The sequence below is a fragment of the Pan troglodytes genome, chromosome 8 (genome assembly GCF_028858775.2).
Source record: "Pan troglodytes isolate AG18354 chromosome 8, NHGRI_mPanTro3-v2.0_pri, whole genome shotgun sequence".
In the NCBI taxonomy this organism is placed as follows: domain Eukaryota; kingdom Metazoa; phylum Chordata; class Mammalia; order Primates; family Hominidae; genus Pan; species Pan troglodytes.
The window spans coordinates 131,499,202-131,520,943 of record NC_072406.2 but is presented as its reverse complement, the minus strand read 5'-3'; the positions used below and the strand labels follow the sequence as shown (position 1 = coordinate 131,520,943).

At 51.9% G+C, this 21,742-nt stretch overlaps 1 protein-coding gene across 8 annotated transcripts in view; it reads right to left on the bottom strand.

Moving 5' to 3' along the window:
- Nucleotides 1-21,742, bottom strand: part of GRK5 (G protein-coupled receptor kinase 5) — a 250,667-nt gene that overhangs the window by 40,158 nt on the left and 188,767 nt on the right. For all 8 annotated transcript variants that reach the window (XM_016919477.4, XM_016919478.4, XM_016919479.4 and 5 more), the window contains one exon: nt 19,063-19,140. In XM_016919477.4, the coding sequence (XP_016774966.1) occupies nt 19,063-19,140 (78 nt within the window). The remainder of the gene's footprint in view (nt 1-19,062; nt 19,141-21,742) is intronic.

Sequence of the window (21,742 nt, the reverse complement as noted above, 5' to 3'; positions counted from 1 at the left end):
GAAACTGAGAGAAGGGGTCCCCTGCAAGTCACTTGCTGGCCCATGGCAGGGCCAGGATTGGCACCTCTGACTGGGAGGCATGGATCTGAGTGGTATAAGCCCTTAACCAGGTATCCTGAGCCAGCCCTCTAGGAAGGACATGGCTTTGGCCTCCTTGGCCCCAGTCAAAACCAGCTGGTCCCCATTTCACAGCTGGGAACACTCACATCTAGCAATCTCAGCTGTGGCGTCTCTGCCACCCACTGCCTCCTCTCCATCCCCAGCGGACTGCCCTGGTTTGGAGAATTCTCTTCTCTTGTTTGGACTATTGAGGAGGCTCCTCACAGGTCTCTGCTACTCTTTGCTCTTTCATTTGACACAATGGTCCCCAAAGGAGTTTTTCTGCACCACACAGCATCAGAGGCCCCCAATGCCTATAGGACCAAGTCTAGTGGCTTCTTAGACCTGGCCCCCAACACCCTGCCCGACCTGCTTCCCCTTTTCTTCCCCTGCTCTCCAGTGCTCTGGCCCCACACTGGCTGTTTCCTGGGCAAGCTCCAGCTTTCTGGCTACTGGACCTTTGCTTGGTCCCTTCGTTCCTTCCCACCCCTTCATGGCATGTCCAAACCCCACCCAGTTCTTTAGGACTTGCTTCTGACATAACCACATCCAAGATGATCCTCCCAGCAGGCAGGACCGTTCTTCCAGCCTCACCTCCTGGAGAAGGCTGCTACGATCATTCTCATCATCACTGCCATCACTGCCATTTCTTTTTTCTTTTTCTTTTCTTTTTTTTTTTTTTTTTTTTTGAGACAGAGTCTCACTCTGTCACCCAGGCTGGAGTGCAGTGGCACAATCTTGGCTCACTGCAAGCTCCACCTCCCAGGTTCAAGTGATTCTCATGCCTCAGCCTTCTGAGTAGCTGGGATTACAGGCACGCCCCACAACACCTGGCTAATTTTTGTATTTTTAGTAGAGACGGTGTTTCACCATGTTGGCCAGGCTGGTCTCGAACTCCTGGCCTCAAGTGATCCACCTGCCTCAGCCTCCCAAAGTGCTGGGATTACAGGTATGCGTCACCACACCCGGCCATCACTGCCTTTTCTTGAGCACCCACTTATGATATGCCAGGTCCTAGGAGCTTTATGTGGAGTAACCTTGTTTGATCTTCTTAAGATAGGTTTTATTATTCTTACTGTCCTCACTTCACAGGCGCAGAAATAGGCTCAGAAGTTAAGTAACTTGCTCAAGGGCACATAGTTGGCCTGGGAGCAAAGACAGGATTCAAACCTAGGGAATCTGGCCAGAGAACCTTATCCCTGAGCACCAGCATGTACTCCAAGGATGCCACATTCCTTCCTAGACAGTGTGCAGGAGGATGTGGTGTTGAGGAACAAGCCCTCCCTGGAGGCCCATGGGGGCTGGATAAGGAGGTGCGGTGGACTCTGTGTGTTTTGACCAATGGTGTTTGTATAGTGCTGTCATGTGTCTCTCTCTCTCACACACACACACACACTAACGTCCAACATATGCTTCGCTTCAGTAGAGGAAAACATCCCACTGAGGAGCTCCATGCTCATTAGCCATGGTTCCGTCAGTGGACAAAAGGTCGGCCCGGGAGACTGTCCGCTCTATCTCCAGACGCAAGCACTTAGGGCTTAATGATGTGTATATTTTCATATGTGGGCAGCTGACATTCCCCATGTAAACTATTTGCAATTTCCCAACGTGGACAGGCTCAGCTTTCAGGAAGGCTGAGCAGGAGAGAGAGACTCTCTGGAAGAAAGGGGCTCCCAGGGGTCCCCTTCCTTCCACATAAGGGTGCTGCCCTGTCCTGCTGTCACGGGGTGGAGGTCATTGTTTCTTGGGGGGCCACCCTCATTTCTCCTCCGGGGCGGGAACAGAGGAGGGGCACTCCCACAACCATACCCTGGCCGCCCCTTGACCCTCCTCGAGGGGATCTGCGTCAGCTATGGGAAGCCTGGCCTGGGCGGGGGCAGGGGTGGGAGTCGGGTCTTTAGCAGGAGCCAGGGCTGGAGGCCGCTGTGGGCGCCTGAGGGACGGGCCGGCCCAACAGTCACGGCCCCTGAGAGAGGCAGGCGTTGTGCTGGGCCTTGATGTGGGTTTTCTCATAAATTTTTACTCCTGTTGCTCTCCGGAACAACACTGTGAGGTGGGGGCTTACTGTTCCGGGGTCACAGATGTGGAAACAGAGCCCTAGAGAGCTCTGTGAAAGGAGGAATGTGGTCTCATTCCTGCTCATCAGGATGGAATGCAGCACGGCACTAGGTGTGCTGTGAGGGTTCCGCAAATGCCCGCAGACGGAACGCTTAGCAAGTAGCAGACCTGAGACGCAAATCCAGGCCTGCCCAGTTCCAAACCCTGCAATCTCTCCACTCTGCTTTGCTGAATGAACTGATGATGTTCCTGGCACATAGTAGGTGCTCAATATGCTTGTTGGATAAGTGTGTGTGTGTGTGCACGCGCCTGTGTGCATGAGTGTGAACGTTCACAGCAGGAAAGAAGGAGATAGAGAATAGCAGGTCTGTCCACCAGAAGGTCCTTTATGGGGTCATCTGGTCTGCCTCCTGCCTTTGTAACATGCTGGGCCAATCACAGTGCTAAGGAATTTTCATTAAAACCAGATGGAAGGGCCGTGGCCATCTCAGGAAGAAATTGTAGGATAGGGTTGCTGGGTGGGGGAGAAGTGCCCTGGTTCGGGGGTTCCCAGCCTAGGTACCGCCGTGTCGGTCTCATGGTTTCATTTGACCACAGGAGAGAGCGCCCTCCCCCTCATCTCTGCAGTAAATTCCCTCTTTGTGTGAGCAACTGGGAGGAAAGTATCTGCCACGTGCTGCCAAGAATCCAGACGAATTCACCATCTGTAAAATCAGGGGCTTAGGCCAGGTGAGCAGGAGGCCTCCAAATGCTCTTCACACGGCCAAGAGCTCCCCTCGTCTCGCCGAGCTCCGATTCCGTGAGCTCACTCAGCCCTGCTCACCCAGCTGCAGCGACCGGGTCTGGGGTGGGGAAAGCAGAGGGTGGTGGGGCAAATGCGGGCTGTTCCAACCCTAAACCCTGGCTTGCAATTAAACATGCTCATACGGTCACAACCAGAGAAAAAGGTTTGCTGAGAGCATTTCCTCACTTGAGGGTTGATTTAAGGCCTGGCTGACAGGAAGAAAAAGCACCATTCTTCCACCTTTTTAATCAAAACCTTCAGGGCCATGTGGAAAAGCCACTGCCGCACACCCTCACGTCCGTCTGGAGTAGTTCCTTTCTCTGTCCATGGCCAGGCAGGAGACATGATCCACAAGCCCCAGACAAGAACAGACCAAAGGAAAAAAGGCAGGGTTTTGTTTTCGGGGTCACTAGGGAGAAAATAAATCAGTCCAGCCACACGCTCACGAGCTGTGTGAGCTCGTGGCCTGTCCCTCCCTCCACCCTGGGTCTGATGCCAACATCCAGCAGCCCTCAGCCCAAGCACGCCCAGCTCTTCACCAGGGTGTCCTCGTGGTCAGCCCAGGCGATGGACTGCACGGCCTGGGCACTGTGCCAGGCACAGCCCTGCTGGGCAGAGACACACTGGACTGGCAGCCTGTGGGTAGAGGTCCTTGTGATAGAAGCTGGAAGGCACTCACTGTGCCTCTTTTGAGTTCAAAGGAAGGTGATGCTCACCGTTTCCCATGAAGGTGGGCACAGCCTCCAATCAGAAGCGGATCTGAGGCCGGGCGCCGTGGCTCACGCCTGTAATCCCAGCACTTTGGGAGGCCGAGGGAGGTGGATCACCTGAGGTCAGGAGTTCGAGACCGGCCTGGCCAACATGATGAAACCCTGTCTCTACTAAAAATACAAAAATTAGCCAGGCGTGGTGGTGTATGCCTGTAGTCCCAGCTATGCAGGAGGCTGAGGCGAGAGGATTGCTTGACTCCAGGAGGTGGAGGTTGCTGTGAGCCGAGATCGCACCACTGGACCCCAGCCTGGGCGACAGAGCAAGACTCTATCTCAAAAAAAAAAAAAAAAAAAAAAAAAGAAGCAGATCTGCAATGAAGCTGAGGAGGCCGAAGCTTTAGGGTTTTGTTTGTTTGTTTGTTAATTGAGACGGAGTAGTCCTTTACTTGTAGTCCTGGGAGCTACAGAATGCTCTATCTTGGGAGACAGAGCATTTCTACAGAAGCACTTCCGGGAAATTGAGGTCACAGATGAAAAGGATCTGAATCTCCAAGCCCTCAGTAATTTGTTGTGATTTCTTTTCTCCTTCTCAATATTCACTTTTGTACCTAACCTCCTATTCTTTTTCTTAAAAAGCATGCTCAGCAAGTTATTTAAGCTTCAGTCCCCCCTCAAAGAAACTCTGGATCTTCCCTTGTCTCCAACTCTCAAAGGGGCCTCTCCAGGGCCCTTCCAGAGGCCATGATGCCTTTAGGAAGATGGCATCCAGTCTGCCATTTTTATCTTTCCTTGGTGAACAGTCCAAAGACCTAGAGTCTAAGGGGTCTCTGGATTCTCTGGAGTCTTGTGTGTCTGGTGGAGGAGAAAGTGGGAGTGACACCATGACACAGTGTTCAGAAGTAACCAGCATCCACGAAAGGCCTGTGACTCCATCATGGTGCAGACACACACCACCACTCTTGCAACCTCCTTAATTCTTTGGCTGAGGATCTCTTGTACCTCTTTGGTGGTGACCATGAGGGTAGCTGGGTTTTCCACCAGGCCAGGAAGAGACTTCAAGGCATGGGAGCTGTCTTTGTGAGCAGAGGTGGAGGTGGGGCCACTGCTCCAGTGACCAGTCGGAAAGCTTCTTCAGCTGGGGTCCATCAGCCATACGGGTTCCCTGAGTGCCCATTCTGTGCCCAGGCCATGAGGTCCACCCTAAGGACCCCAGAGACCAACTCTGTTGGCCAACGGCAGGAGTTCAAGGTCAGCAAGGACTGCAGGCTGTAGAGTGCAGGTCACAGCCCCTCAGCACCTAGGAGAGGGCGCTCACAGAGGTGGCCTCTTTAGACACAGGTGGCTCCACGGCTGTGGAGAGGTTTGATCATGGCCCAAAGGGTAAAGGGGGTTTAGCCAGGCAATAGGGAGGACCCTTCTATCCTCCAGCTCATGCCATTTGTGCACTAGGAACTCTTCCAAGACTAGAGCTCTGGATGAATTCACTTTTCCTAATGGCAGAACTGACACTTTTCTAGACCCCTTTCAGATGGTAGGGTTGCACTGAGGATCACAGGCAGACAGCAGGCTCAGGGCTATGAGCAACCAAGTGAGGGCCATGTGGTTGGGAAGTGCTGGGAGCAAGCCTTACCTTGGGGCTGCAAAGGGTTGGGGGTGGTTCCAGCCCCTTCACAGTGCCCTGCTGACCTGGTCACCCTGAGACCCAGCGTGTCATGTTCTCTGGGCCAACAAAGTAGAAAAACCCAGCCCTTCAGAAATAGCTGCAGCCCTTCAAGAAAAATAAAATGGACTGGGTTTGAAAGACCCTGACCCACATTTCCTTTGCTATTCCAGTGGCTTCACAGAAATAAGGAAGAAGTGCGCTTAGGGGTCGGGAAGCGAGGGAAGGTATCTTTAAACGCTGGCAGAATTTAACTGGGGGCCCTGAGAGCTGGGCAACTTTAATGAGAAGGAAAGGAAAATACACAGTGACCCTGACCCAGACCCCGACCCTTTACGTCAAAAGCAAAAGACGATAATTAACAAAATGCAATGTGCCCGGACGTGGAGTGAGAGGCCAGCTGAGCTCTGTCAATTTGATAATCCCTGGTCGTGACCCGCAGGCCCAAAGTGTGCAACAGGAGATGACGCGCTGTTTACACAGGCCGCGCACGCGGGGGCTCGCGGGACCCGGCGCAGCTGCAGGAGCAGCAGCAGGAGTGGGATTCTTCCTGGCCAGTGGTTTGCATGCAGCCAGCTCCGCTCAGGCCAATGCAACCACATGCAGGTCACTGACACATGGAGCCCAGGCCCCGAGGTGCTGGGGATGTTCACAGTGGGGAAACGGTGGGGAGTGTCCCTCATTCTTTGTGCGTGAGAGGCGAGGGCAGGGCCCACCAACTTTCCATCTTCCAGAACACCCACCACCCTCCTCAATCCGAAATCATGTTGGATTTTTCTCCAGTGAAGACTTCATCCCTTTGGGCTGCGAAATAAAGGGGTTGGGGGGCAGGGGGCAGGAATCTCCTACGAGCCAGGAAATTCAAGAGAACCTGCCCCTCACCTCAGCCACGTGATGCCATTTCTCTGCCCAAGGTCCACAGATGGGGAGGGCCTGCCAAGCCACAGGGACCAGGATCACTGCCACCCAGGACAGAGTTGGGGGTGCCCTCAGGAAGCCTGTGGCTGAGTCTTCTGTCTGCCGCCACTCCAAAGAGAGGCATTCTGGACAGGAAACACTATGCACACACATTAAGGACAGGGTCAGAGGCAGAGCCAGCTCTGCCAGCATCAAAGGAACCTCCAATTTTCTGACCTGGATGGTCATGAGAAAGGAAAAAGGACCTAGATGGGCCTGCCCTGGCCCACTGTGAGGAGCTCCAGCAAGGCACATCAGCCTCAAGGGCGTCAGGAGGCGCCAAGACGAAATCAGGCTGTGGGCAAAGACAATTTGTTTTCCAGGAAAGGTTGGTGAGGGGTGGGGTGTGTCTATTTGAAGGACAATTACACAGTCATGAAATATGCCGCGCAGGAGACTGTGACGTGAGAAGATGCTAAGGACACAGCGCAGAGTGGAAGCCGAGGCCCAGGTTGGGGGTCAGGAGCTGGGCTGGGCCCCAGAGGGCGCTGGCATGCACAGCCTCTGGACGTCAGCCCGACACCGCCTCCGGGGCTTGCTCATTCCCCGGCCTTGCTGCTTGCCCCCTGCTACACCTGGGAAGCTGATTCAGTGGGAACTTTTGTCTTTGGTTAACTTTCAAGAAGACAACGCAGAGGAAGAGAAAGATCACAGGCTCCAGCATTGGACAGGCCAGCTTACATCCCACGCTTTTCTTGCTCTTTTTCTTTCATTGTGGTAAAATAGACATAGCATAAACTTCACCATTTCAACCATTTTAAAGTGTACAATTCAGTGGCATTCATTACGTTCATCATGGCAACCATCACCTCTATCTTGTTCCAAAAATATTTATCATCCCAAACAGACACTCTGTACCTGTTAAGCAGCAACTCCCTACTCCCTCCCTCCCACGTGCCCCCTGGTAAATGCTAACTTACTTTCTGCCTCTATGTATTTGTCTATTCTAGATACCTCATAGAAATGGAATCACACAATATGTGGCCTTTTATGTCTGGCTTCTTTCAGTTCACATAATGTTTTCAAGGTTCATCCACATTGGGGCATGTATTAGTGCTTCATTCCTTTATATGGTTGAACACTGCACTGTAGAGATAGACCACTTTTGCTTATCCATTCATCCGTTGATGGATACTTTGGTTGTTGCCATTTTTTGGCCATTGTGATAATGCTGCTATAAATATTTGCACACTCTTATCTGTTTGCATCTGTGTTTTCTGCCTTTTTTTTTTTTTTTTTTTTTTTGAGGCAGGGTTTTGCTCTGTCACCCAGGATAGAGAGCAGTGGTGCAATCATAGCTCACACTGCAGCCTTGAACTCCAGAGCTCAGGTGATTCTCCCACCTCAGCTTCCTGTGTAGCAAGGACTACAGGCATGCGCCACCATACCCACCTAATTAATTTTTTTTTTTTTTCTTTTTTGAGATGGAGTTTCACTCTTGTTGCCTAGGCTGGAGTGCAATGATGCAATCTGGGCTCACCACAACCTCCGCCTCCTGGGTTCGAGCGATTCTCCTGCTTCACCCTCCCAAGTAGCTGGGACTACAGGCATGCACCACCACGCCCGGTTAATTTCGTATTTTTAATAGAGATGGGGTTTCTCCATGTTGGTCAGGCTGGTCTCGAACTCCCAACCTCAGCTGATCTGCCCGCCTTGGCCTCCCAAAGTGCTGGAATTACAGGCGTGAGCCACCACACCCAGCCCCCCAAGTTTTCTTTTCTTTGTAGAGATGGGGGTCTCGCTGTGTTGCCCAGGTAGGTCTCAAACTCCTGGCCTCAAGTAATCCTCCTGCCTTGGCCTCCCAAAGTGTTGAGATTACAGGCATGAGCCACCATGCCCAGCCTCCCTGTTTTCAATTCCCCAGTTTTACCATTATGAGCTAAAGAACTCTGACTGCCTGGGTAAAACAAGGACAATAGTGTCTACTACATAGGATAGTCATGAAGATAGAATGCACTAAAGCTATAAAGCATGTAGCATACAGTAGGTGCTAAATTAATGCTATTTTCTCTCACCTCCTCCACTAAAACCCAGAGAGTTAATGACTTAGTGCTTAACTAGTAGAACTTCCAGCAACAGCCAACTTCTCTGCTTTGCACAGACATTAGGAATGTCTCAGCATTTAGACACTTACTGGCTTAAAGAAAAAGCACCTCAGAGGAATTGAAACCCAGCTGCTGGCCATCCCCAGTGGGAGTAGGAAAACCAAGTCAGTAAGCATCCCTTTTGAGGCCCCCTCTCCTTGTTTCTAGCACAGAGTTATAGAAAGCCCCACAAGGAACATTCCAGTCTCCTCTTCCAAGCTGGGCCTCTCGGGGCCTCAGTTTCTTTATCTAGGAAATGAGGAGTTTAGCTCAGCTCCATGGTGCTTAAACTGGGATCCACAGAACCCTAAATGTTCTCCTCAAAGTCAGAGCCTAGGGAAGGGGAAGGGGAAGCGGAAGGGAGGAAAAAGAGAAGTCCAGCCCCCAGCTTGGTCAACCACAGATCTTTTTATCTGTTTGCAAGCTGGGAATCTGTAGATAAAACTGCGTGCGGTGCCCAGAACTGGGCAGCCCCTGAGATTTCCCTGGGCGCCCATCCTGAGTGAGCCTCCACTTCTTGTTATTTTACATGGCTGTGATGAGGACTTAGCAAAACATGGAATATGAAGCTCTAGGCTACAGTAGTAGCTCAATAAATGCTAGCTGTCCAAGGACAGCTCATGAGCACACATGTGGCTTGATTTGTGAATTCCTCCCTCTGCTGCTCCCAGAAGTGGAAGTGGAAGAGGCCCAACCCCCGTCCCTCACTACTGTTGCTTGAGAAAACTCCTGGAAGTCCCTTTCTCAAGTTTTCTTTTCAATCCTCTTCCGCCCTCCAGCCTGTACGCGAGGCTGTGACAGGAAGCTGGAAATGCTGGTAGATGGCCCAGCAGGGGCAGCTGCCCAGCCAGACCCTCTGCTCAAGTGAAGGTGGAGTCTGAGCTCACTAGATTAATTGACAACAAGATGACCTGTTCCGGGGACTGGGAAATGAGGGCCGGGCAATCTCAGTAGAGATGAACAGCTGGGTCCAGGGCCAGTGTCTGGGACCCCAAGCCCCATGGAGAATGGGACAGGTACTTGGAAGGGAGCCATTTGCCCAAGCTTCCCATATTTCACACCCTTGGTTGCCCTGGAGATCATGAATTGGTTGGATGATCAGGCAGACTCTAAGCAGGACCAGGGCCATGGACCCCACGAAGGGAGATCAGGAATGAGCCTGACTCCCAGTCCAGTGCTCTTTGCCCTAGGTCATGCTGTCTCTATCAAAAACAAGCCAGCATTTCCATTTCCATAACGCACCATAGCTAGGAAGCAGAGAGTTAGCCCAGCATCTTCTAAAGATGATGAGAGGTCTTAGGAAGTACAGGGACACAATTAGATAATATTGAATCACTCGGTGAAAAAGTGATTCTCTTCGGATCTCCTGCAAGCCTTCCATCATGAAGTAGAAAGTCGCAGGCAGTGCTACCGTCCTGTCATCAGGGCTCTCACATTCACTAATCTCCTTTAAAATGACAAGGACAAAGCCTTCAGGCTCAGAACCTCAGGCAGACAATAGAGTATCTAGCTTGGATTTAATCTTAATTTTTCCAGTTACCGTTATGTATGACAAATCAATACTGGTTCTCCAGGCATGTTCCTGGTACAAGGTTTCCTTTTAAAACGCATCTATTTTAAGTTAAAAGATAAGTTGATTTAAAGAAAATCGTTGTATAGGTAACTCTTAAGGGTAGTCTGCAAACATGGCCAAAACCACGCAAGTGCTAGAGAATGACTGATGGCCACAGGCACAGGTAGGCGCCATTTTTATCAGCCCCATACTCAGTTGGGGAAACTGAGGCTCCAAGGATGCAGAGCTGGAAAGTGGCAGGACTGGGGTTGTATGAGGTCCTGGGGACAAGGATGAAGCTGACTGCCTGTGCCAGAGGCCGAGGAGCCGTGGCCCAGCCTGCGTGGGTTTGTTCGGCTTCCTGACGCTGGTGCCTGGGTGGGGGTGGGGAGCCAGAGGAGGGAATTTGGAGTCGTTATTATTTCCTTTCATTCAAGCTCTTGACTTTATAAAATGTGGATGTTTTCCAGAGAGCCCAACAAGCACTACGAATAGATTTCGTTTGTGTGGAAACAGGCTGATGGGTAACTTCCCCCTTCACAAGAACCAACTTCCCTGTCTTACCCTATCATTGTTTATTGAAACAAAGAGGCAGCCCTGCGTCTATGGAGGGCCCAGAGAACAATATCCTGCTGCAGACCTTTGGCAAGAAATGCGCTCTAAGAGCTGCCTGCACAACGGCCTTCCCAGTACCCCACAGAAGGACGCCATACCAGTTCCCCAGAAGCCTGCCCCAACCCACCTGTCCACCCCCTTGTCCGGGAAGAACCCACGCAGGCCCTTTCAGCAGGACCAGGACTGGGTTTGAGCTTCCCCTGGAATCCACTGATAGTCCCTAACAAAGCCACATCAAAACTGGCACCCCCCTTGCCAGACCTTAGTAATTGCGGTGGGGCACTGCAACCATGGAGATCAGCACTGTTGCTCACCGGCCCAATTAAAATGAGCCGCAGCAAAATGTCCTACAAGTAACACTGCCAAAGCAGGTCACGCAGGCGCTTCCCCATTCTGGACCAGCCTCTTCTCTTCCCAAATCTCAGTTACCTGATCTGTAAAATGGGTACACTAATACCCATCTTGGGGAGCTGCCAGGAAGTTCCAGGAGCAAGTCTGTAAGAGGCCCGTGCAGTCCTAGGAATGGAAGGGCTCAAAGCCCCTGGGATGTTGTCATGTCAACCAGGGGATAAGGGGCTGAATGTCCATGAAGGACCAGGCCTGGCCCTGATCTTTCCAACAGGCAGTGGGGCTCTCGTTCTTCAAAGGAAGACCGGGTCATGGGGCTAAATGTACATTAGGATTTCTTTACTTTGTTCCCATACACACCCTTTCCCTTCAAAAACTGAGGCCTTCTTACAAGGACAGGTAAGACAAAATGAAAACAAGTTATTTAAAAACAAGTAACAAAAATGAAGGCTGAATGTCATCAAAATGAAAAACCTTTGTGATTCAAAGGACGCCATCAAGAAAGTGAAAAGACAACCCACAGAATGGGAGAAAATATGTGTAAGTCATATACTGATAAGGACCTTGTATCCTGAACATATGAAGAACTCTAATGACTTGACATTAAAGACAAACAACCCAATTCAAAAATGAACAAAGAATCTGAATAGACATTTCCCACAGAAGTTACACAAGTGGCCAAAAAGCACAAGAAAGGGTGTTCAACATTATTAATTATTAGGGAAGTATGAATCAGAATCACATCAAGACACCACTTCACACCCACTAAGATGGATAAAATAAAAAACACAGAAAATAGCAAGTGTTGACGAGGTTTTGGCAAAACTGGAACCCTGCTGGTGGGGATTTAAAATGGTGCAGTGCTTTGAAGAACAGCCCAGCAGTTCCTCAAAAGTTTAAACATAGAGTTACCACGTGACCCAGCAATTCTACTCCCATGTATATACCCCAATGAAACATGTCTACACAAAAACTTGTACCTGCATTTTCATAGCATTATTATTCCACAAGAGCAAAAATGTAGAAACAAAAAATAGAAGCAGGTTGGGCACGGTGGCTCGTGCCTGTAATCCCAGCACTTTGGGAAACTGAGGCGGGTGGATCACTTGAGGCCAGGAGTTCGAGACCAGCCTGGCCAAAGTGGCGAAAACCCCATCTCTAATAACAATACAAAAATTAGCCAGGCATGGTGACGGGCATCTGTAATCCCAGCTACTTGGGAGGCGGAGGCAGGAGGATCACTTGAACCCAGGGGGTGGAGGTTACAGTGAGCCGAGATCCCGCCATTGTACTCCAGCCTGGGCAACAAGAGCGAAACTCCATCTCAACAACAACAACAACAAAAAGGTAGAAATAACACAAGTGTCCATCAACTGATGAGCAGATAAATAAATAAATGTGTTATATCTTTACAATGGAATATCATTCAGCCATAAAAAGGAGTGAAGTGCTGATACATGTTACAATGTGGATGAATCTTAAAAACATTATGCTACAAAAGAAACCAGTCGGCTGGTGCGGTGGCTCACGTCTGTAATCCCAGCACTTTGGAAGGCTGAGGCGGGCGGATCACGAGGTCAGGAGATCGAGACCATCCTGGCTAACACGGTGAAACCCCGTCTCTACTAAAAATACAAAAATTAGCAGGGCGTGGTGGCAGGCACCTGTAGTCCCAGCCACTCGAGAGGCTGAGGCAGGAGAATGGCATGAACCCGGGAGGCGGAGCTTGCAGTGAGCCGAGATCACGCCACTGCACTCCAGCCTGGGGGACAGAGCGAGACTCCGTCTCAAAAAAAAAGAAGACAGTCACAGATGGCCACATATTATATGATATTCCATTTATATGGAATGTTTGAAATAGGCCTAGAGACAGAAAGTAGATTAGTGGCTGTCAGGGCCTGGGAGGAAAGGGGAACAGGGAGTGACTGCTAACAGGTACAACAGTTTCTTCTTGGGGTGATAAAATGCCCTGGAATCAGAAAGCAGTGATGGTTATATGATTTTGAATCTTTTTAAAACCATGGAATTGTACTTTAAAAGAATTAGTTCTATGGTATGAGAATTATACCAATAGATCTCAAAAAAATTGGTATTTTTGTTTTGTCTTGTTTTTTGTTTTGAAATGGAGTCTTGCTCTGTCACCCAGGCTGGAGTGCAGTGGCACGACCTTGGCTCACTGCAACCTCCCCCTCCCTGGTTCAAGCGATTCTTGTACCTCAGCCTCTGGAGTAGCTGGGATTACAGGTGTGCGCCACCATGCCCAGGTGATTTTTTGTATTTTTAGTGGAGACAGGGTTTCGCCATGTTGGCCAGGCTGGTCTCGAACCCCTGACCTCAGGTGATCCGCCTGCCTCAGCCTCCCAAAGTGCTGGGATTACAGGTGTGAGACACTGCACCCGGCCATAAAATTGGTATTTCAAAAAGTCATCTGTAATGCTGGATGAAATATAATTCTGTTTTCACTTATTATTATTATTACAATGGGAACATTTCCTGGGCCACCTCAGCTCGGAGTGACCCTCCCCTCTCCTGAATACCTGTCACCTGTATCACTTCTGGGCTGTAGAACTGGAGGGTAGAAGGTGAGCTGCTCAGCTCTCTTCAGAGCCCAGCACACACTCAGATCCAACTGTGGCCCGCTGGCCAGCTTCTGTGAGTTGACAAACCCGAGACAATCCCTAAGACACGCCACGCTCACGGCTGTCTAACCAGCACCAGAGACGAGCCTGCCACGTGATGTTTTTAACCTGGGGCTCAAGGGATGGGAATGTACGCAGGGAGCTTTACTGGTGTGCTCACCTAATATTCCACATGCTCCTCTGCCTTTCCCAGCCTCCCCACTGGCCATGGACTGCGAGAGGAAGTGATGAGTGTTGCTTCTGGGTCAAGCACTTAAAAGCTTCTGTGCCTCCTTCATCCCTCTCTTCCTCTGTGGCACTGACCATGGGACAACACACTCCAGATGGTGGGGCCACAGGAGCAGCCAGGATCCCTGAGTCACCCAGGGAGGACCCAGAAGAGCTGATGACCTAACCAGATGATGCGTGAGAAAGAAATGAACCTTTGCTGGGAGGAGCCCCTGAGATTTGGGGGTTTGTTTGTTGTGGCAGCTAGTATAAATCATCCTGACTGGCTCACTGCCTCTGTCCAGCCCTCTGCAGCTGGAGGCCCTCCGGACCCTTCCTTGGCCTCTCGCACTCCACAGCTGGCAGTTCAACATCTGAACGATTTCCTCATTCAACAGCCTGACTTTGAAGGCACGAAGAAGGTGGGGAAAGGCAGATGACAAGCACTGCTGCTGGGCACTTAAGATGCCCCAGCTACCATGCTCAGTACTTGCTGCTTTTATTTATGATCCTCATCATGGCCCACACCCTTGACAGATGAGGAAACTGAGGCACTGAGAGGTTAAGCAACTTTCCCAAACCCATGCAGCCCAAAGAGGTGACATCTGGCTTTGAACCCAGGTCTACCTGACTCTAAAGCTCACCTCCTTCTCAGCACTCTGCTGCCCTTCTGTGAGCTCTCCAACAGCTTTCAACCCCTTCCAAGCCCACCCTTGGCTGTTGCCCTGTAACACCCCCAAAGCAAAGCTGGCCGTGTATGGGCGACTGATGCAGGATTCGAGGCAGGGTCTACGGAGTGGGGTTTGCCTCTTGAGATAAAAACTTCAGGCACGGGTTTGTAGGGCGTCCTCCGTGGTGAGGGAGAACGGAGCTCAAGGCATAGGCATTGCTTAGGCAGGGGCTTTCTATCCTGGCTTCCAGCAATTTTAAGATGGCAGACACCTCAGGATGTGAGCTCGCCAAGTGTGGCTCCCCAGAGACATGAGACAGGAGAGCTGATGGGCCCACGGAGGGCAGCTTCCAGAGCTCCCCTCAGTGTTTCATTCCAACCAACTCACATTGATCGAGAACCATGTGTCCAGCATCATGCTGGGGCGGGGACACAGAGAGCAGATGCCACTGTCTCCATCCAAAGTGAATTCCCCTGCCTCTGCCGAGAGCAGGTGGACCTTCCCACGGCCCTCATCCTGTGCTCTGTCTTTCCTGGGGACACCCCCATACACCCAGAGACTCAAGACAAAAGCCCAAGGGCATCCTCCTTCTGCCGTTTCGCAAGGCCCTTTGTTCCTCCCCATCCCCAAGGCTGCTGGCCCAGCTTGGGGACCTGGGGCTGCTCCCCAGATGGCCTCTTGCCTCCAGTCCTTCCTCATCCCCCTTATTACTCCTCCATGTGGTCAGGGAGATCGTCCTAAAATACAAGTGGCACTCGAAGCACTGGCAACTCCACATTGCTGCCACCTCAACATGGTTTCCCAGGGCCTACAGCTCAGAGGGGCCCCCTCCCCATTCCCACCCCCACAGCACTGCCCATCCTGTGCGCTTTCCTACCTCTGTGCCAAGGTTTCTCTGCCTATTGACATTTTGCCCCCAGGTAACTCTGGGTAGGAAGCTGCCATGTGCACTCTAGAATGTTCAATGGCATCCATGGCCTCTACGCATCAGATGCTAGGAGCACTTCCCTCCCCCACAATTCTGCCAATTACAAGTATCTCCAGATAGCCCCAAATGCCCACTGCACTGCACCCATGAAGGCCGCTCCTCCTTCCCCTTCTTTTGTGTCCAGCTTCCTCCTCCACATCCTTTAAGATCTGATTCAGCAGCATCACCTCCTGGAAGCGTCCTCTAGCTCACCTGACCCCACACTTCCCTGAGCACAGCTCCACCACTGCTCCCATCGTGGGGCATTTGGTTAATCTGCTTATGTCTTGGCCCTACTCTGAAGGTGGGCTCCTCAGAATCCCCATCATGGGGCACAGAATCACAACAATGGAACAGTGTGCTCAGAGACCACCCAGGTGAGGGCAATGGACTCTGACGAGAGGCAGAAGAGGCTCTGTGCAGCTGGGGATGTTGGAGATGACTGCAGACAGTGGTGCCTGACACAAGCGTCCTCAATACATGCAGGGATACAGAAGCGAGAAAGACAGAGTAGGGGACAGCGCCTTCATAAAGGGCCTTCTGGGGCACAGCCTGAACAAAGGCCACAAGGTATGGACATCCAGGTGAGCCTAGGAAATAGTGTGGCCACAGCCCAGTGTGAAGCCACAGGAGAGGTCCCAGGAAAGGATGCTGGAGCAGAAGGAGGTGTGGGCGTGAGGCTCTTGGATGTGTTCTGTAGCCCAAAGTGTGCTCAGCAGAATGGAAAATTGAAAAAAAATTATGGTCAATAACTTTGAGAAATGCTTTGGTAACAGTTAAAGAGGTTTCTTTCTTGCAGGACTTCTCAGAGCCTTGAATATGCTCACATGCTGAGTGAATCTACCGGGGGAGACATGGTATTACAGTGCTGCCCACGTGTAATTGACCACTGAGGGTTCTTTTTCACAGAGCTTCTCCACTGGCCACTCTCCTATGGTCTACCTTTTGGGAAGCACTGCTCAGAGCTGAGACACACAAGCTACATACTGAGGAGGGGTCCCAAGGCAAGGACAATCTGGGCTTGGAGACAGTGGCTTTGCAGTTGGTCAAAGTCTTCTGAGCCAGTGCTGGGGCCTCAGTCACTCGCTCAGCTCCTCAGCCAGCACCTTGCTTCGCTGCATCTGGGGCACTGGGGCACGTGAGAGGTAAATGAGGCTCCAGAACAAGCTGTTATGGGAAGAACTGGGAAAGCAGTGCAAAGTTTATTGTAGGAAAACAGCTGACCCAAGGCATGGATCAACCACCTCCCCTGGAGGCCTCCCTGGCCGTAACATATGGTGTGGCTTAAATTTTTTAAATTGAGGAGAACTTAAGGGAAAAAATGCTGGCAGGCTCTGAGGCACTTGTAAAACCGTCTGAGCTGATGGGGGTGTCTGGGCCCCATCCCTCCAGGAGATGGAGGCAAGGCTGAGCAGAGCTAGGGAGGTCTGGAGAGCTCAGGTCAGGGGCCGCCAGCAGGGGCTTCTGGACAAGGTTGGCCACGGGGCAACCCGGTGGCAGCCCTCAGTGGCTGCCCCAGTGCCTGCCTGTACCCTGTTCTTGGCTAAGCCACAAGAGCCTATCCAGACAGCAAGGTCAGGCAAAGGGAGCACTCCGCCCTCACTGCAGATCAGAGCCAGGCCGCAGACAGTGGCAGGACAGTGAAGCGGGGTGAGGAGACTACACCCAGGGGAAACACGCAGGGCTCTAGAATCAACCAGACTTGGGTTCAAATTCTAGCTCCGCCACTCACTAGTTGTGTGACTTGGGATGTGACAGCTCCCCTGAGCCTCTCCTTCCTTATCGGTAAGATGGAACCAATATAATCTGCATCCCACAGTGACAGCAAGGACTATAGACAGTGGTGCCTGACACAAGGGGTCCTCAATACATTCTAGTTGCCATTGTTTGGGGGGGACACATGTGACTGGGTAGCCCTATGGGGGCACAGATGAAGCGCTGGACTGGGCCAAGCTGAGCCACCGTGGGAAGATGCCTCTGCAGAGGGTAGCTGAAGACCCCTTCAGCGGAGTGGCCTCTCACGCTATTCAGCTCTGTGGCCTCAGTGGCCTGTCTGTAAACAGGGCAATCTCTCGTGGATACGCGAATCATCAGAGACGTCTCGGAGGCACGTGGCACACCATAGGAGCCCAGCCAGGGAGCTGTCATCATTATGCCCTCTAGGGCGCATGCACCCCTCTAAGCTCAGGGCATGTGTTTATGCCCAGAGTGTCCACACTGTCTTGAGTGGTGGCCAGGAGATCAAAAATGTATCTAGCCAGAGCCCCATCAATACGACATCGGCTGCGACTGGGTGAACAGGGACCCTGCTGAGAACGTCTCCTCGACTGTGTCCACCTGAGAACCTCACAGACAGCAACAGGCCCATATCTGGAGCATAGCAAGGCCCCCAAGGTGGGGGCAGCTGTGCCTACCCAGGGCCACACCTTGTCCAGAGCAAACTAGCCCTATTCTATGCCTAGAAGTGTTTTATAAACATAAATTCTGTCATTTCTGAAAAGTGCAAAAGGGCTGGGGGTGTTTGCAGTTCACAGAAAGAGAAGTGCATGGATTATGATGGGTGCAGCAGAGAAACAGCAAGGGGAGGCAACAAGGTGATGGCGACTGTGTGCGCATTAGGGATGCCGTCCAGCAGGCTGTCCAGAGTGGGGCGTGACAAAGGGCAACGCTTCTGGGCGTGAGGCTGGTCTCACCCTGCAAGGGCAATGGCCACCGCCAACTGCTGATGCTGGAGAAGAACGAGGGCTACATTTGGTGCAAGAGGTGCAGGAGGTTGGGGGGACTGATGGCCAAGACCTTCCACAGGCTGTGGTGACCTCAGTCCACTGGCAGCCTGGGATGGGCACCAGGAGGTATATCCTTCCGGGGAGCTGGTTGGCCCACAGGGTCCTGAGCAGGGTGAAGCCACCACTGGCCCTGGGGGATGGGACACACGCAAAGCTATTCCCACACAGGTCCCATCTCAGGCTCTCAATACCTCCGGGAGGTGAGTCTGACAGGAAGGCCACTTTTAAGAAAGGGAAACAGAGGCCCAGGGAGGGAATGTGGCTTGACCAAGTGGGCAGAACCACTGACACTAGAACACTAAATGGGTTGAGAACACACTTCTGTGAAGGTGAGTCAAGAGGAAGCAGATCTTGGAGAACCGAGGCTGCTGGACCCTGAGGACAATGGTACCCCGATGCTTCAACTATCCAGTGGGTGGTCCCGAGGTGGGGTCGGGGTGGCCCCTAACCCTTCAGAATACTCCAGAATATGTTTCAGAATTCTCTTCATTCTTTGATGTCGTTGGGCACCCCCTTTCCCTCCCAGTCAACCCCCAACACTTCCCCTCCACGCTGACCTCTCAGAACTGCCCTGCTAAGCCCTTCCTTCTGGGCACTTCTCCTGAACTTGGCCAGGCCTCCATCTGCCCTACCACAAATGGTTGGGTGTGAGCACACAGCAGCATGGTGACCCTTGAAGGGGCTGGGCCCCAAGAAGCAGGCATCCCGCCCCTACTCCAGTCCTGGCCTAGACCATCCCCATCTTGGCCCTGCCAGGCTTGGGCACTCTCTGGGGGAGGATGGGAACTGTGATCTCAGGAGGTCAACAACAGCCACCAGCCCAGCACTTAACAGCTCCCCACGTGGCCTGGCACAGACTTAGGGGCTCCTATTTTTGGATAAGGCCTCCTGTGCCACCTGCTGTGGGGTTTGGAAGACTCCTTACCTTTGGGGTGAGGTACTTGGTCATAATTTCCTTCCCTTTCTCTCCCAGTTTTTCATCTGGAGTAACTTCATATTCTGCCTAAAACAGAAGGAGAAAAAGAACAATAACAGGTTTGCTCATGAGCTTCTTATAGTTACAGAACCTCACAGCCCCTGGAGGAAACCCCCTAGAGGCCACCTGACCAATCCCCTTCTCCTGCAGGTCAGGAAACCGGGGGAGAAGACCTGGCCATGGAGCCCCGATGTTTAGTCCAAACTACTTTGCCCTCTCTCACAGATGCTGGGTCTCAGGATGGCGGTGCTCCATGCAGACTGCACATCAGAATCAGCAGGGAGCCCTGAGCAAACACTGATGCTAGGCCCCACCCTAGACCCATGAAACCAGGCTTTCCAGTGGGCCATGAGGGCTGGCACCTGGGCAGCCGGGGTTGAAGACCACTGACTTAGATGAATCAAAGGAAACTACCGGAAAAATAACAGCCCACCAGACTGGAAGGCCGCCGAGAAGCTGCCTTAGGTCACTCAGACCTTGTAAGCTGTGTGATCTTAGACAATTTGCTTAACCCTTCTATAAAACGCAGATGGTACCAGCACCTAGGTATACAGTGATTATACAGACGGAAGTGATCAAGCTCTTGGCCTGGAGCCTGGCCCATCATAAATAATAATAAACAGTTGCTATAGTTACCGCCATTGTGATTATTACACCTTGCAAGGATAAACAATAATGTGGATGCCTGGTCTTTTCCAGCTTTTCAGTTTACAAAGTGAACATACACAGGTTTTTAAAGATGTTCTTATCTGAACCTCGAAAGAGCCAGAGCAGTGACGCAGGAGAACAGGGGCTGCCATCCCACCCCCTCGTCTGTAGGTGGAGATCCTGAGGGCCGGCGGTGGGAAGGGACTTGCATAGGGTCGTGCAGCGGGAGGTGGCAGGGCTGGGACTTGAACCTCCAAGCGCAGGGCTTCTCCTCAACCACACCACAGAATTTAGGACTCTGATAACTAGCCAAGCCAGGGGGCCCAAGCTCTAAAGATGGGAGGTCTCCAAAAAACAGACTTTTTAATTTCCCTGAATCCCAGAGGGGCTCCTTCGCTCACATCTGACGCACTCGCCACATGGATAAAGGGCCTCGAGTCAATAAAAAGCCTGAGTAAGCGGCCCTTTCTCATTTAGACAAAAGAGCTAATTGCAAATTGTTTATAACCATTTCAAAATCCACCACCCAAGGATTTGTCAGCCTCTGTCCAAAAGTACAGCTATTTCAAAAGAGGCAGGAAATGACACCAGCACAGACGGACCCGAACTCCTCCCCAGGCGTCCCACCATGCAGTCAGATGCCCAGCCAGCCCTCAGGGAAACTTCACACCTCAGTGTCTAGGGTCTGATTCCTCCCAGGCCAGCCAAAGGGAGCAGGCAGGCGGCACTCACAGTGACCACAGAGGCAGCCAGGCTCGTTTCCAACCACAGTGAGCAAGTGTCCTTGTCTTGCCCTCTCTCTTCTAATGGAGAGCCAAGATCCAACGATTTTCTCCCATGAAGAAACATAAACACTACAATCATTTAGATCACAGGGAGATAGGGCAGTGGTTCTGTAAGGAATCCCACCCCTCATTTTATAGGGCTGGACACAGAGGCTCAGAGAAGTCAGGGACTTGCCCAAGGTCCAAGGTCACAGCTGCCGGACTGGCGCGCTGGCCTCTGGATTCCCACTGTGCCGCGTGGGCAGAGCCTCTCCCCAGAAGTCAACTCCTCTTCCACATCAAGATGAGCCTTGAGGGACTGGGGACTTCTTGATGATTTGACTCGAAAGATGCATTCCTGAGATGCTTTAAGGTGGCTCTTTCTTCTTGACTTTTTCCTGTTATTTTCTTCCTCTGTGCCCCCTGTCGCTCCCCTAAACCTGAGTGCACATGTGTGCACACACACGTGCCCACAGACACACAGATACACACACCCACACACACGTGCCCACAGACACACAGATACACCCACACACACAGACACCCACACACCCAAACATACACGTGCCCACACACAGACATACAGATACACACCCACACACAGACACCCACACACCCAAACATACACGTGCCCCCACACACAGATACACACACCCACACACACGTGCCCACAGACACGCAGATACACACACACAGACACCCACACACGTGCCCACAGACACGCAGATACACACACCCATACACGCACCCACACACCCCCACACACATGCCCACACAGACACACAGATACACACACCCACACACACAGACACCCACACACACCCATGCACCCACATGCCCACACACAGACACACAGACACACCCACAGACACGTGCCCACACAGACACACAGATACACACCCACACACACGCCCACACACAGACACACAAATACACACCCACACACATGTGCCCACACAGAGACACACAGATACATCCACACACAGAGACACCCACATATCCACACATACACGTAGCCACACACAGACACACGGATACTCACACACACCCACACACACAGACACCCACACACCCACATACAAGACACACGGATACTCACACCCACACACACGTGCCCAGATACACACCCCTATACAGACACCCACACCCACACACAGACACACATACCCACCCAAACACACACCCCCCACACACACACCCACAGACACACACACACA